The sequence below is a fragment of the Solanum dulcamara genome, chromosome 4 (assembly GCF_947179165.1).
Source record: "Solanum dulcamara chromosome 4, daSolDulc1.2, whole genome shotgun sequence".
Lineage (NCBI taxonomy): Eukaryota > Viridiplantae > Streptophyta > Magnoliopsida > Solanales > Solanaceae > Solanum > Solanum dulcamara.
This window is the reverse complement of record NC_077240.1, coordinates 78,975,967-78,990,700: the sequence shown is the minus strand read 5'-3', so window position 1 is coordinate 78,990,700 and position 14,734 is coordinate 78,975,967. Positions and strand designations below refer to the sequence as shown.

General features: G+C 30.5%; 1 protein-coding gene across 1 annotated transcript; it reads right to left on the bottom strand.

The window, feature by feature from the left end:
• Positions 1–2,918: 2,918 nt before the first annotated feature.
• LOC129887761 (IRK-interacting protein) lies at positions 2,919–7,182 on the bottom strand. Its single transcript, XM_055962979.1, has 2 exons — positions 6,639–7,182; positions 2,919–4,588 (listed from the first exon to the last, which is right to left on the bottom strand). Exons 1-2 carry the CDS (start codon positions 6,909–6,911, stop codon positions 3,020–3,022), a joined length of 1,842 nt encoding a protein of 613 aa, XP_055818954.1. The 5' UTR covers positions 6,912–7,182; the 3' UTR covers positions 2,919–3,019.
• Between the last annotated feature and the right edge of the window lie 7,552 nt (positions 7,183–14,734).

Below are 14,734 nucleotides of genomic sequence, written 5' to 3'. Positions count from 1 at the left end.
AGTATTATTAAGCGAAAAGTTACAATCGGAGGTTCTTTGAAAAGATAATTTCTTAAACGTTATATTTGTACAACTCTTAAAAATAAAGACAAAATCTAATTAATACTAAATAATTCTACATTTTATGTGAAGTTATAATATCAAATGAGCAATAAAAATTTTCATTTACTTTTTGTACAAGTTTAGTTTTCAATGATACACGTATACAATTCCAGCATGGACTTATTTTAAATATAATAATTATTGGGACTCATGATTCATGAACGTGGATAAGTATGGACCAATTGTTGTACAAGTACTATCAATATTTATCATACATTATTGGCTAGATTTGATTAATATTGGATATTTGTTTTGAGGTTCGAATATATAGAGTTTAGAAAATTCACTTTAAAAGTATTTAGCCTATCATAGAAGACGATTTCAAATCTAAAATCTTTACTGAAAGATGGATGCGTACTTATCATTTTATTATAATCTTTGGCTATATTTCTCTTTCTATTATTGGAATAAGGACAGGTCCGTAGTATGACATGTAAGTTCACGAGAATCTATTAATTTTTTTTGGTAACTAATAGTTTTTATTAATCACCAAGAGATATTTACATAATCATAATAAACTACATCACAGTTTGTTATCCAACAAGAGAAAAAACTCGAACTAAGACCTCGGAGATACAACTAACGTCAGAAGAGGAAAAATTGTTGTAGTCGAGTACTAATCATCAAAGGAGCTCTCAAACTGCATATATATGCTATTTCCTTAGTTATTTCTTCATAGTTTCTTCTTTTTCCTTCAAATGTTCTCTGATTTCTTTCCATCCATACTGCATAAGAACACTCAGCATATTTCAATTTGAGGAACTGCATCATCATCAAAGGAGCTCTCAAACTGCACATATATGCTATTTCCTTAGTTATTTCTTCATAGTTTCTTCTTTTTCCTTCAAATGTTTTCTGATTTCTTTTCATCCATACTGCATAAGAGCACTCAGCATATATCAATTTGAGGAACTGCGCATTGTGAGACTTGCCTTTAGAGTGTTTCAGAGTCCATTCCAAATGCATATCCCATGTATCAGCTTGAAAGAGTGGCCATTTAATCCAGGTAAGGAGTCTCTTCCAAATAGCTTTAGTAAATTCACATTGAGTAAACAGATGATCTCTATTCTCCAGATCTTGCTGACAGAGTTTACATTGTTGGTTGACAGCCATTCCCCAGGAGGTTAATCTATCTGTAGTTGGGAGTTGGTTCTGCAGCAAGATCCACATTGTAACAATAGCCTTTGGTCTTGCATTGTTGTTAAACATCATACTTTTTCAGGGGACTGTTGGTTTGTTACCCAACAGGTTCACATAAAAGTTAGCAATAGTTGGTGAGGCTCTTTGAATATGTATCTGTTAATTTTTTTAGACATTATATATGTATTAAGAAATATCTTATTAAATATTTATGAATATTTAATTATTATTATATAATAATAACATAAAATTTTATATAAATCTTATAAATTTTAAATTTTGAATTCATCCCGCGTAAGAATATCTATGGGTTGATTCTTTGCTCTAGGTACTTTTTTGGAGTTATCGATTAATATAAATTTTGGAAGTGTAAATCATTTTAAACTATAAATAGACATATTACCAATAATCTTGTACTCCCAACAACATCCAATTAATTATGAAATCAAATGTGGTGATTCATTTGGAATAAAATAAGATATTTCATTGTGCAATAAGTAATTTTATTTTTATTTTAAGTAGGGGACAAACACAAGTTATTATGTCATAAATTATAACGTATACTTGACCACTTGGCCAACCTTTACGCTTGAAAATGCAATAGAGGTCATTTAGCCTTCTTCGTCTCCCTTTGATCTCACCTAGGTAAGTAAATGATCCATATGCTTACGATATCTATTTTTTCATCGCAAACTCAATTTTTAACTATAGAAACATGGAAGGCAAGCCTAATTTTCATAAATTACGAATAGGCTCAATCACTTAGGTCGACTTTTGGTAGGTACCTTTTTGAAGCGCATTAGATGTCATTCCATCAAAGTATGATTTACTTGATCAAACATTGACCCAGTCAAACTACATCCATAGGAGTATGATTTACTTGATCAAACATTGACCCAGTCAAACTACATCCATAGGCCCGAGATAATATTGGGCGTAACCCGAAAAGACATAAACTTGAAATTCTTCTAGGCTAATGTACACAAATGTTTCCTTTTTTGGTCATCACTTACTTTTTTTAAAAGAAAAAAATTGTGCAAATATAGCCGACTCTTCCAAATAACAATAGACCTGGTATAATATTTACTCATATATTGACCAACCTCATAAACAAAATATTAGACTATCGTCTAACGTTTGCATACCTTATGAAGTTTTAGATTGTGGTCTAACATTTTGTCACAAATTTTTTAGTTTGTTCAAAAAGGATCTTTAGACCATCATCTGAAAGGTCCATAAGTTGCAACAGAAATAAAAAGGTCATTACTAAACAGTTATCCGAGAAATGGAAAACTCGTGAAATTTTCACTTTCTTAACTCAATAGCCCAGCCCAAAAAGTATAGTTTTTCTCTTCACAACTTCTTTAGCCCACAAGATTTCACTTTCTGGCCCACTAACATAATCTTCCTCCAAACTGAAGATAATTATTTGCCACATATTATTTGATAATTTTTTTTTTTAAAATCACAGCCGCTACTCTTCGAATGCGCACTTGGTAAACCTGCTCCGTGCAATAGTTTGCAAACCACATAGGAGATGAGATGTAAACCACACTAGGCAAGCCTCGTGCGACAAGGCATTGACAGGGGAATCATCCGCCTCTCTTATAAGATACCACATGTTGCACCAACTCAGTCACACTTACGGATTTATTTGATCACAATATGGAAACTAGTTTATAGAACTCACTCAAATCAAATAATCAGCAAGAAACCACTATTATAAGTTAGATTACTAAAGAAGAAAAAGGAAAAAAGTGATGAAAAGAGAACCTAACTATGATACATTTTTGTACCTGCATATTACCTTACACCTAAGTACTCTATCATGCACATAAAAGCCAGGCATAACCATTACCTTAACCTTGCTAGGACCTTGTGATCTTTGCCTATCCGCGAAAACGTCCTCCATGTAATGCATATCGAAAGTCCTATTCTCTTCCACTCGTAGAATCACGAGGGAAGGACTGAACGAAAACGCCAACAAATGCAGCAACCAAATGCACTTAGCAGCAACAAAGAACGCTTGGAGGAGTTGTTCGGGCCATGGCCTTGTCCAATTAAGCGTTGAGATAATGCAACTCATTTTCTGATCACAGAACTTGCTGAAGTCTTCACTATAATACTTTGTACCCTTCCTCAACACCTCGTTCCAACTTAGGTTCCTCAACGCGACAAAGGATGAGAACTGAGCGTGGCGATCTTGTTGAGGGTCTAGGTGTTTTGCTGAACCATTCTTTTGGAACACACAGTTTTCGAAATCTTGGAAAAGTGATTGGTTTATGATGGATTCAATGTGGTATAGAACTGCTTTCGAGTACTTCGAGTTGAGAGATAGTTTGTAAGGTTGAAGCAAAAGGTTCAAGTTATCGGTTAACAAATTGTCTGTTTCTTCAATCTGTCCGATTAGAGTCTTGCAGAATTGTTTCACCGATAATCTTGATTCCGATACCATCTGTAAGAACCCTTCTAGCATAACTTCATCACTAACCGGGATCACATTTTCTCCGTCCCCATCAATGGATTTTCCGTTTCTAGGAAAATTTCTAAGCTTGGAGGATACAGGGGACTCTGTTGCTTGAATTGCTTGCCTCAACGCCTTTTTCAGCTCTTCACAATAAGTTTCTAAGTACTCTAACTTTTGCTTTAGCTCACCTAAAGACGACTTCATTCCCGAGACTTCAATCAAAGCTGCATCTCTGCTCTCATTCGCTTCCATTAGCTCTTTCTTCAAAGTCTCGATTGAAACCATCCCTATATGATCCTTTAAGACCTGAGAAACCTCATCGGATTGATCTGTTCGGTTTGGTGAATTTTCAACTTTGTGTTTCTTCTTTAGCTTAGGGAACAGCCACGACAAGTTCAGTCCGGCTTTACTCTTTGGCTGCGATTGAACGGAAATGTGAGAATCCGTCAATGGCACGATGACATTCGAGTTCTTCCCACTCTTGCTAGTACTACTACCACCACCATCAACCTCAGTACTAATTGTTGCAGGCTTACACTTGTTGCAAGAAGAAACCGATTTCAAGTCCCCTAGTGAGTTTCTTCGAGACTTGTTGTAACGAGCGATGGGAGAAGCTTTACGCGTAGTGACTTGATCAGTACACGAGCTCGTGACCGATCTCTGATCATCAGCTGGACAAATGTGGGGTTCTAAGTTGATCAGACTATTAGTAAATCCATTTTTTAAGGAGGAATTCGCCTTTCTGTAATCGGATAAAATGGATTCATTGTTGCCATTTCCTAATCCTCCAAAGCCATATTCATCCCAAGTTTCAGCATAGTTTTGATTGTGATCTAACTGTAGTTGTTTGTATCCTGGCAATGGTTCATCCTCATAGCTCTGCACACAAAATGTTGATTCAAAGATCATCAAAAATGAAGGCAAAACAAAGTAGAAATACACCTATGTGATGAGTGATCACAACCTATGTTGCTCGGACTCTTCAGAAATGCTGCAAACATCTGTGTTGGATCTTCCAAAAATGCACCTTTTTTGGAGGATCCGACATGCAGCCGTCTGCTTTTTCTGAAGAGTATGAGTAACACAGATCACAACTAGTCTTGCTAAAAAAATGTTATGATTCAAAGATCATCAAAAATGGAAAAAATAAATAAATAGAGATTTTAACCATTTCTATAAAAGCTATACACCTATGTGATTGAGTGATCACAACCTATGTTGCTCGTACTCTCCAGAAATGTTGCAACACCTGTGTCGGATCCTCCAAACTCTTCCAAATCCAACATGCACCTGTCGGCCTTTTAGAAGATTTTGGAGGATACGAAAAGGGTGTTGCAGCATTATTGCAGAGTCCGAGCAACATAGATCACAATTAATCTTAATCTCAAGACTTGTTTTGGTACTGTGAAATCTGATGTTAATTTCACATATAGACACTGATCTTTGTCCGTATAATAGTAAGTCACGAAATTATTTTTTGTGACATTAAAATGACCGAAACTACAATAGTAAAGTCACTAAACTTTACCTAATATAATACTAAAGTCGTAAAACTACTACTGTCACATCAAACTAACTGAACTTTACTCACTATAACAGTAAAGTCGCTAAAAGTTATAGGTTAGTAATTGTACTGTTATATAGTTATAAAAAGTTGTAATCTGCAATATATAAAGAACTTCATGTACATTAAATACATGAATTATTAATTATATCATCTTATTTCAGGTTTGACATTTAATTCCTTCATTTAGAAGCAATATCTAGATAGGATTGTGTAAGCTTGAAGTTAAGATTATTTAATATTTGGTCAAACACATAAGAAGTGCAATTTGTACCAAATAAAGAGAAAACTCATGAGAATTTACTAAAAAATCCAACACTATGGTATGGACTGTGAAACTAGAATGAACCTATAATAAAAAAAAAGATTAAACCATTTAAATATTTTACCATTTTGACTTTATAATAATGTATAGCAAGATTTTACCTTCACAAATACCAAAGACAGATGCAGCCTATAATAAAAAATTAAACAATATTTTCGATGCAAAACATAATTATATTGGTAAAACAAAATCATTAGAATTACTATGTGTTACAGACTTATAGTGTTACAAAGAACTTTAAAGGTCGAGTCTTTAAATTCTGAATCTATTTCTATCAGAAATCAAAAATAAGAATAATAATTATTTATAATTAAAATTGAGTGTTTTGATCTTCATACCCTGAGCCCCGTCAAATAAATTGGGACAAAAGAACTGTATGTTACAGTGTTAAAATTGTAAATGATAAAATATTTAAATTCTAAATTCGTCTATAATAAAAATTTAATAAAAAATATTTATTTATTTATTTAAAAAAGAACAAGAAAAAGGAAGAAAAGGGACTTACTAGTGTGAAAATGAGATAATCTTGAGCAGAAAAATGGTGGGAATGAAAGAGAAACAAAAAATTACTGTTTATGGTATTAAGCTATGTTGTTTGAAAATTTTAAAATGTTAGTACTACACTTTTATCGAATTTTTAAAAATGCATTATTTTTGAAAGATTCTATAATACTTTTAAAAAATTCGAGCCACATAGATACAAAAAGAGCTTAAAGATTGAATCTTTACAATAATTTAATATATTCAATGTAATCTAATACGTGGAATTTAGGTAAATTATCTATTTTCGATAGCACTCAACTTAAATAAAGCATATTAAAATTAATAACTTTAAAAGGTTGAATCTTTACAAACAAAAAAAATAACATAGTCGATGTAATCTCACGAGTGAAATCTGTGTCGTAGATACAGTCTTAGCCAAGTGAGAGCTTGTTTCCGACATATCAAAATTAGTATCTTTAAAGATCTAATCTTTAAATTCTGAATATATCTCTACACGAAACTCAATAATTTAAAGGAAAAAAAAAAAAAGGACTTACTGGTGTGAAAATAGGATAATCTTGAGCAGAAAAATGATGAGAATGAAGAGAAACAGTTGGAGAAGCAGAAGAAGGGAATTTTTTAACAGGACTATTCCCTTGTTGTTGTTGTAAAAGGGCAGCATGTAAAGCTCTTAATTCAATTGCTTTAGCAATTGCACCTTTAATTTCTTGTCTATTAACAATTCCACCATTCTTGTTTTTGTAACTTGTAACTTCATCATCATCATATTCTTGAATTTTTTGTGTTGATGAAGTAGTAGCACTTGCCATTAGTGAAAAAAGAAAAAAAAAACTACTAATGTTTTTTTTTTTGTTTCTGTGTGTTGTTATATATATCTACATTCTTGGAATCCAATGGTTGGATTTGGGATGGTTGTTTTTTTGAGGAGGAAGGGAGATGATGGATTTGTATGATATCTAATGAAAGAATTTTGGAGGACCAAAGAAAAAGAGAGGGGACAAAGGAGAACAAATGGGGTTTGTTTTTGTGGGGTTTGGTTTGGGGGTGGGGGAGTTAAGGGAGTGGGTGGGGAGTGGGAAGAGCCTATTTTGTCTTGGTTCTTAAGAGTATTTAATGGGAATATGAGTGCATGTGAAGCAAAGAGGGAAATGTGAGAAAGCAAGAAGAGCGGAGGGTAAAATGGTCATTTTAAATATTTTGTGAGGATTTTGATTATTTTTCATTCAGTGTTTAGTATTTGTTTTAGGGTTTCGACTAATTCAGAGTTTAGAAATAAGATCACGATTAAAAGATCTCATTTGAGCAAATTGAAAATCAACGTAGTAAGTTATGGTTTCTTTGTTACTATATTTTTTTTACTATTTTGAATATGCATTATTTGAGTCGATGATATATCGGAAATAGACTTTCTCCCTTCACAAGATAAGAGTAAGACTCCGTACACATCACTTTTTCTCAACCTCACTTAAAAAATTTCATTAAATAAATTATTATTACAAATGTTAGACGATAATATTTTAATTTGCTCATAAGATTGTGCAATTTATAAACAAATAATAGATTAATATTTTTGTGTTGATGTAGCAGCACTTGTAGTAGTTGTCATTAGTGGAGAAGAAAAAGAAATAGGCAAATAACTAATGTTATAGTGCTGTTATATCTATCTACATTCTTGGATTCCAATGGTTGGATTTGGAGTTTTTTCATTTTTCCTTTTTGAGGAATAGATGATAAAATATGTGATATGGTGGTGAAAGAATTTTGGATGGCAAAAAAAGAGAGGGACAGAAGAGAACACGTGCTTCTTCTTGTTTTTTTTTTCTTCTATTTTTTATTAATATGGATTATCGTGGATGGTTAGAATCTTTCATTCTTAATTAGAGGACTCGACTTTGAGTCCTCAAAATGAAAAATACTTTTTTGGGAGCGTAACCTTCAGAAATAGGCCCTATATTATACGAATTCGAATTTAATCAAATTTTAATATGAATAACTGATATCGATTGATTTTTTTTCTTTTTTATGTGTGGTGGGGTTGAGGAGAGTGGAAGATACCTAAAACCTAATATTATGAGCTCTCTTTTGTCTTGGTTCTCAAAAGTATTAATGTATTTATGAGTGCATGTGAAGCAAAGAGGGAGGGGTGAGAAGGATATGACTTAGGTGAGTAAGGAGGGTGGGGGAAGGGGAAGGGGGAGAAGAAGGGTAAAATGGTCATTATAACACTATGAGATTTTTTTCAATTGATGTTCAATAAATGTGATAGTATGTGTTTGTTAGTTAATTGTTATCACTTGATTATGATTAATTAATATATATTTCACCTTATTAAAGCATACATTCATAGCAAGTTAATATAATTTAGTTTAGCCACTTGATGAAAACAAGCATGTATAAATGTTTGATATTCATTTTAATATTAAATTAAATTTGTGCCGCACTATAAAAAGTGTATTATAGGATTGATAAAAGGATGAGAGAAATGTGAATATACTAATGTGCTTTTTAATAAAAATAATTTTGTACCATCAGAGCTTAAATCTGATATTAATTATTAAAAATGGAAAAGTATTTATCGATCACTCCACGACATCACTTATGGATAGTTTAAAATTATGTTGGACTTGCATATTTAGGTGAGATGTCATTTCACCAACAACAAAAATATTGTGTAGGGAAAAATAAAAAAGGAAAGGAAAATAAAGAGAGCAAAAGTAAGATTTAATAAAAAGAATAATGAACTAAAAAACATCTTTTTCTCAAACTAATGAAACTATAATGATGGCAATAGTGGAGAAATGATTATTGAAGTTGACCCATTATACTCTGATGGAAAGTTCATAAAATATGTTGTATTAAATTTATTGAAATCTAATTTAACTTATAAAAATTGAAAAGTAATTAAAAGGCAAATAGAAAGGTACTTTTGTTAAATCTTAAAGAAATAAATATTATATATATATATATATATATATATATATATATATATATATATATATATATATATATATATATATATAATACATATCATTCATATATATAATTATGTATCGTGCCAATAAATATTTATTATTTTCATGTCAACATATAGATCTTTCTTCATATTCATTACACATTGAATGTCAGAAAATCTCTAAATTTCGATAAATATCCTTTAACCCGTGAATAAATTTATTTTTATGAATTTCATGAAAAAATAGTAATTTTTAATAGTGATATTGATGGTAATTGAATATGAAGAAATGTCTATATGAATTTTTTTATGATAATATTTTATACTATCGGCAATTTTTTTCAATAATCACACGATTATTAATCACAATATCTTAAACTATTATAGAATTTGGTGAAATGGACGTCATTCTTGAACCTTACCTTCAATCAAAAATTTCTAGTTTTAGCTATGAAAAATAGGGAAGCGTGATTTTTCATTATATAAGTCTTACCCGATAAGTGGCAAAATGGAATAATAAAATATAGAAAAATGAATATTTAATTGATTAAATCTTTAAAGGGGTCAATGATACTTTCATAATAAATATAATATATACCAAATGGAATTCCAGATAGGAAGTTTGGAATATTTTATTCAAGTCCTATAGTATCCCATAACTACTTTTTTTTTGGATAGAATATTTGTATTGAAATTAACTTTTTAAAATCAACCACTCCACCCCCCAAAAGTTGTGAGTTTGTCAACCTCCACATGCTATAACATTTGGATCTTACTCTTTTATCTTTTTTTTTCTCAACAAATTGACTATGTTAGCCAGATCATCAAAGATTGTGAATGAACTGATAAATTATTCATTATTCTTAATTAAAAAATTTGAGTTTAAGTCTTGAGTATGAAATTATCTTTGATAGAAAACATTTTACTTCTTAGAATAGCAAGTACATATCAAAATCGAGTAAAAAAATCCCCTCAGCCCCTATAAAAAATAATAAAAATATATGTTAGAAAGAAATATAAGCTTTAGCTTAATTAATATCTAAGTTGACACTTGTATATACACAAATTCTATTTTTGACTTCCAAACTTCACCGTTTTCAACCATACATTAAAATTTGTAGAAGTAATTCGTTATTTCAAATATCTTTGATTTTTGATCGAGTCGGTGTGACATTGATATGGGGCTGAACAATGTTGTGTGAAGGAAATACAACATAATTATTAAGAAAAACAATTTCTATATGTATAGAGTATTTCACATATACACAAAATCAATGATTAATTTCACGACTCGAATTCATTTATAAATAAATTTACCTCACCCTCACAATTAGGGGTGTGCAAAAATCGAACCGATCAATAAATCGAACCGAAAAAAATGTTATGGAGTTATTGCTATTGGGTTATTGGGTTCTTAATGGTTTTTTTTAAAAAATTATCAGGTTATCGGTTCATCATCGATTTTTAGTATTGGGTTATTTGGTAAACCGATAATCCATTAAAACAATAGTATAGTACTACTTTACTCTTCATAAATATTAAATATTAGTAATAATTTAACATAGCAGTATGCTACAATCTTCACAGTAAAAACTAAGATTGTTCAAGATTGTCTTGTTTGACTGCTTGGTTTTAGTTTTAGTTTTACTTTGTAATTGTAGCTTTTGCAAGTTCATAAGCGTATGTAATTTGATTAACATCAGAAATTTCATATTATGTTTTGGTTGTAACATGTAATTGTAGAATTCGTACTACATATGCTCTTATTGATGTAATTTCTCATTATCTTTTTTGTTTCAATATATCAAAGCATTTACAGGCTTACCAAAAAATATTAGAGAAGTGTGAAGTCATATATTTATTTTATGAGCATTTTCTTATTGGGTAAAATGAAAATCGAACCGTTAACGATCAAAAACGGATAAATCAAAAACCAATAAAAAATATCTTTATTGGTTTGTTATTGATTTAGTGTATTTAAAAACTAAAAAACTGATAAATTAAATTAATAATACATAAAATCGAATTGGATCGATGAACCCTACCGCAACAAAAAAAATCATGACATAATAGTACACTATATGGAATAAGGTCCAATTAATGTGCACGTATATATCAATTAATAGTTTTCTTTATTATTGTGCATGTTTGACAATGACTAAAGCAAAAAAGATAAATCACTTTGCAGTAGAACTTTTCTCTCTATGGAAAGAAACTATACCTTTTTACTTCTAAAGATTTAAAATGAAAAAAAACCTTTTTTCCACTTCTAGAGATTCAAAATAAAGCAAACACTTTTTGCTTTTAGAAAGAAAATAAATCTTACTTTTGACTCTAATTTTATGATAGAACTTGTCAATCTAAATCTTAAAAGCAAACTTTTGAGTCTTGGATCCTAGATTTTTTAGAAAAGAGAAAATTAAAGGAACAATAAATAATAATAATAATAATAATAATAATAATAATAATAATAATAATAATAATAATAATAAGTACATAGTCTTGAACAATGTTATAGGATCAACGCAATTTTTTCACGAGATCGCGGATTTGAGCTATAAGAATAGAAAAATGATAGATTACGCCCCTTTAAATGGAACCTATGCAATACGATTTTGAATTATAATCGAGCTAGTGAATTTCAGATACTGAATGATTTTTATAAAAAGATAAAAAGTCCTTGAACTTCCTAAAAGCACTAAGAGAGTAGTTATTAAGTAGACATTAAATAAAATTAGCCAAAATCTCGCGGATTTGAGCTATAAGAATAGAAAAATGACAGATTACACTTCTTTAAATGGTACCTATGCAATAAGAATTTGAATTATAATCGAGCTAGTGGATGATTTTTATTAAAGATAAAAAGTTTTTGAACTTCCTAAAAGCACTAAGAGAGTAGTTATTAAGTGGACATTATTTAATTAAATAGAATTAACCAAAATAATGGTTCATGAAAGCCTATAAAATTACAGCTAGTGATCATTGTCTCCCTACTAATTTTGGTCTGCAGAGTGCGTTATTTTTCTATGGATTTTTTATTTTAACATCATTTTTCAATCATTGATTCATGTGAAAACATTAATAATTATTACTTAAAACATATATTTAAGCTTCTTCCAATTTTCAGAATTCAAAACCTACCTAAAAACAGGTTTTCTAAGAAAAAAGTTTTTTGAAAATATGTCCTTTTTATAATTTAGATTAAGAATTCAAAATTCTGCCTAGGTCATCTCGATCTGCTTGATAACTCTGATTAAGATCATTTCATAATATCCTGAAAGATTGTCTTAAAAATTTTGACTCTTAAACGAAGAATGACGAGTCTCACCACTTTTTAAACCGACTTCCTGATTTTATATCATCAAAAATTTTCACTTTTCAGGATAAATCATGTTCTACAAAGCTTAAACTCTAAAATTCTAGCTATACTTAAACAAATACTTCTGATTAAGAATAAAAAAATATTTAAATTATATTGTAGATAGTAAATACTTCTTCCATTATCAATATATAAAAAATAAAAAGGTATAAACTCTAAAATAAAATAAAATAAAAATAAAAATAAAAATAATATACATACCACAATAACTGCCACGTGGACTCACCAGAAGGTTTGTCTAATCATCACGGCATTTTGTTTTTAGCTTTCTGGCAGATAATGATCTCACGACCTTCAATACTTTGGTCTTTAACATGTGTGCACGTGACATGCTTTCACTAGTCACGTGCACTTTACTTCCAATCAGATGATCCGTATTTGTATTGAGAGTTCGACCAATTTAAGTTTACGATATGTAATTTTCATTTTAAGGAGAAAAGTGCTCTCGAACAACATTTTCTCCCCATATCTAATGCTCCAACTTCCCCTTTAATCAAAAATGAAGGGATTTTATCACGATGAAAAGATGTAGGGGTCCCTTTACTAGTAAGAGGCAAAGATCATCAGCCTTTAGTCATCTATCTCGCTATCTACTTCTTTTGCAACCTGTAACTATTCAATATCCCTACGAAAAATTGATCACATCGGAACGTTTCCGAGGCCGAATACACTTTGAATTTGATAAATGCATTGCTTGTGAAGTATGTGTGCGTGTATGTCCTAGGGGCGAGGGTGTTCATCCGAATCCCTTCGACAAATAGTTACACTTTGTGTATAAGGTATTTCTAAAAAAATTAGTACATATATCTAAATTTTGGGTCCCCTAATTACAAAATTAGAGATTGACTCAATATAGACACAACATTCGAGCCCCCTTAATTCTGCCGTTGATAAGACAGATGAAAGAGAAAAAATGATCACCAAATGTTACAATAAAATCATGAGTGGTAAGTATATTTTATCTTTACTTAGAGAGTTTGAATTCGAATCTTATGTATGAAATTATTTTTAAGAAGAAATATCTTATTTTTAAAATAGAACTTTTTGACATATATTAAACATAATCAGACCACAATGTGAATATCAAATATTGAATAGAAAATAAATGAGTGATCTACTCCACTAGAAGTTGCGAAGATTCTTCACTAATTATTCCCTATTCTATTAATTTTCAATATAATAAAGCATGATACAAAATATTTGGCTCAACTTTCCTTGTATATTTACTTTTAACAATTTGTCTTGTTTTGCTTGTTTCATCCTATATTAATTTGGATTCCTATGACTTTGTTTCCATCACCCATTTAGCCTTTTTGTTTTGTTCTTTGTGACCCAATAAAGATTAATTCAATGTGAGAACATTTCTGAACTGACGTTAGTTTTGTCTTTGAATTATTGATAGAAGTATTGAGAGAAGTGTTGAAAACACTCAATTTTACAAGAATTTAAGAGTAGATTTTACTCATGTTGCAAGATTGAGGATGTATTTAAATTCAATTAATTAAGTAAAGAGTTATTTTTAAGGCTATCAATAGTTCAAGGTGAAACTGATAATTCACACTGAATTTAAGAGTGTTTCCAATAGCTCTCTTTTAATTTAATTAAGTTCATTAACCGGCTTGGTGATTATGCTTATGTTCCAATTTTGCTTCATTAACTTTAGCTTATAAGAAATTCAAAAGAGACAATCACAAAGGTCAAAGGGTGAGCTTCTCACATGCAATACTACTAAATTCTCTAATTAATGATGAAGGAACACTTATCCTTCTATTATTCGTTTATCCCTCAATCAACTAGATGAGCACAAAAAAAAAAGAATTTTTTTAAGATCATTGCGTCTCTAAGGCATCATGTAGTTTGAAACAAGGCTTCCTTGAAATTATAATCTCACATTCAATATGTTGGATAGATATACCAAAATTTGGATATAACCAAACACAAGATAAATGTAATCCCAAATTTTAAATCCAACCCCTAAGGGCTCATTTGGTATGCGGGATGAGATAGACAAAGATATTCAATGGAATTAGCCATCCCATATTCCATATAGGATAGCTAATCTCATCATTTTAGTACATTCCATAGGATCATTATCCCTTATCCCACCATAAGAACACAGAATAATCTCATATTTTATATAAGGGATTGCTATCTCATCCAATATACCAAATGAGCCCATTGTTAGAGGTCAATGAAATGAAAATGAGAAAGGTATGATGAACTTGAAGCAAAATCTGCAAGATATGACAGCATAATAAGTTCCCTCAAGTGCAATGTATTTCAGTTCAGCAAAAATACAA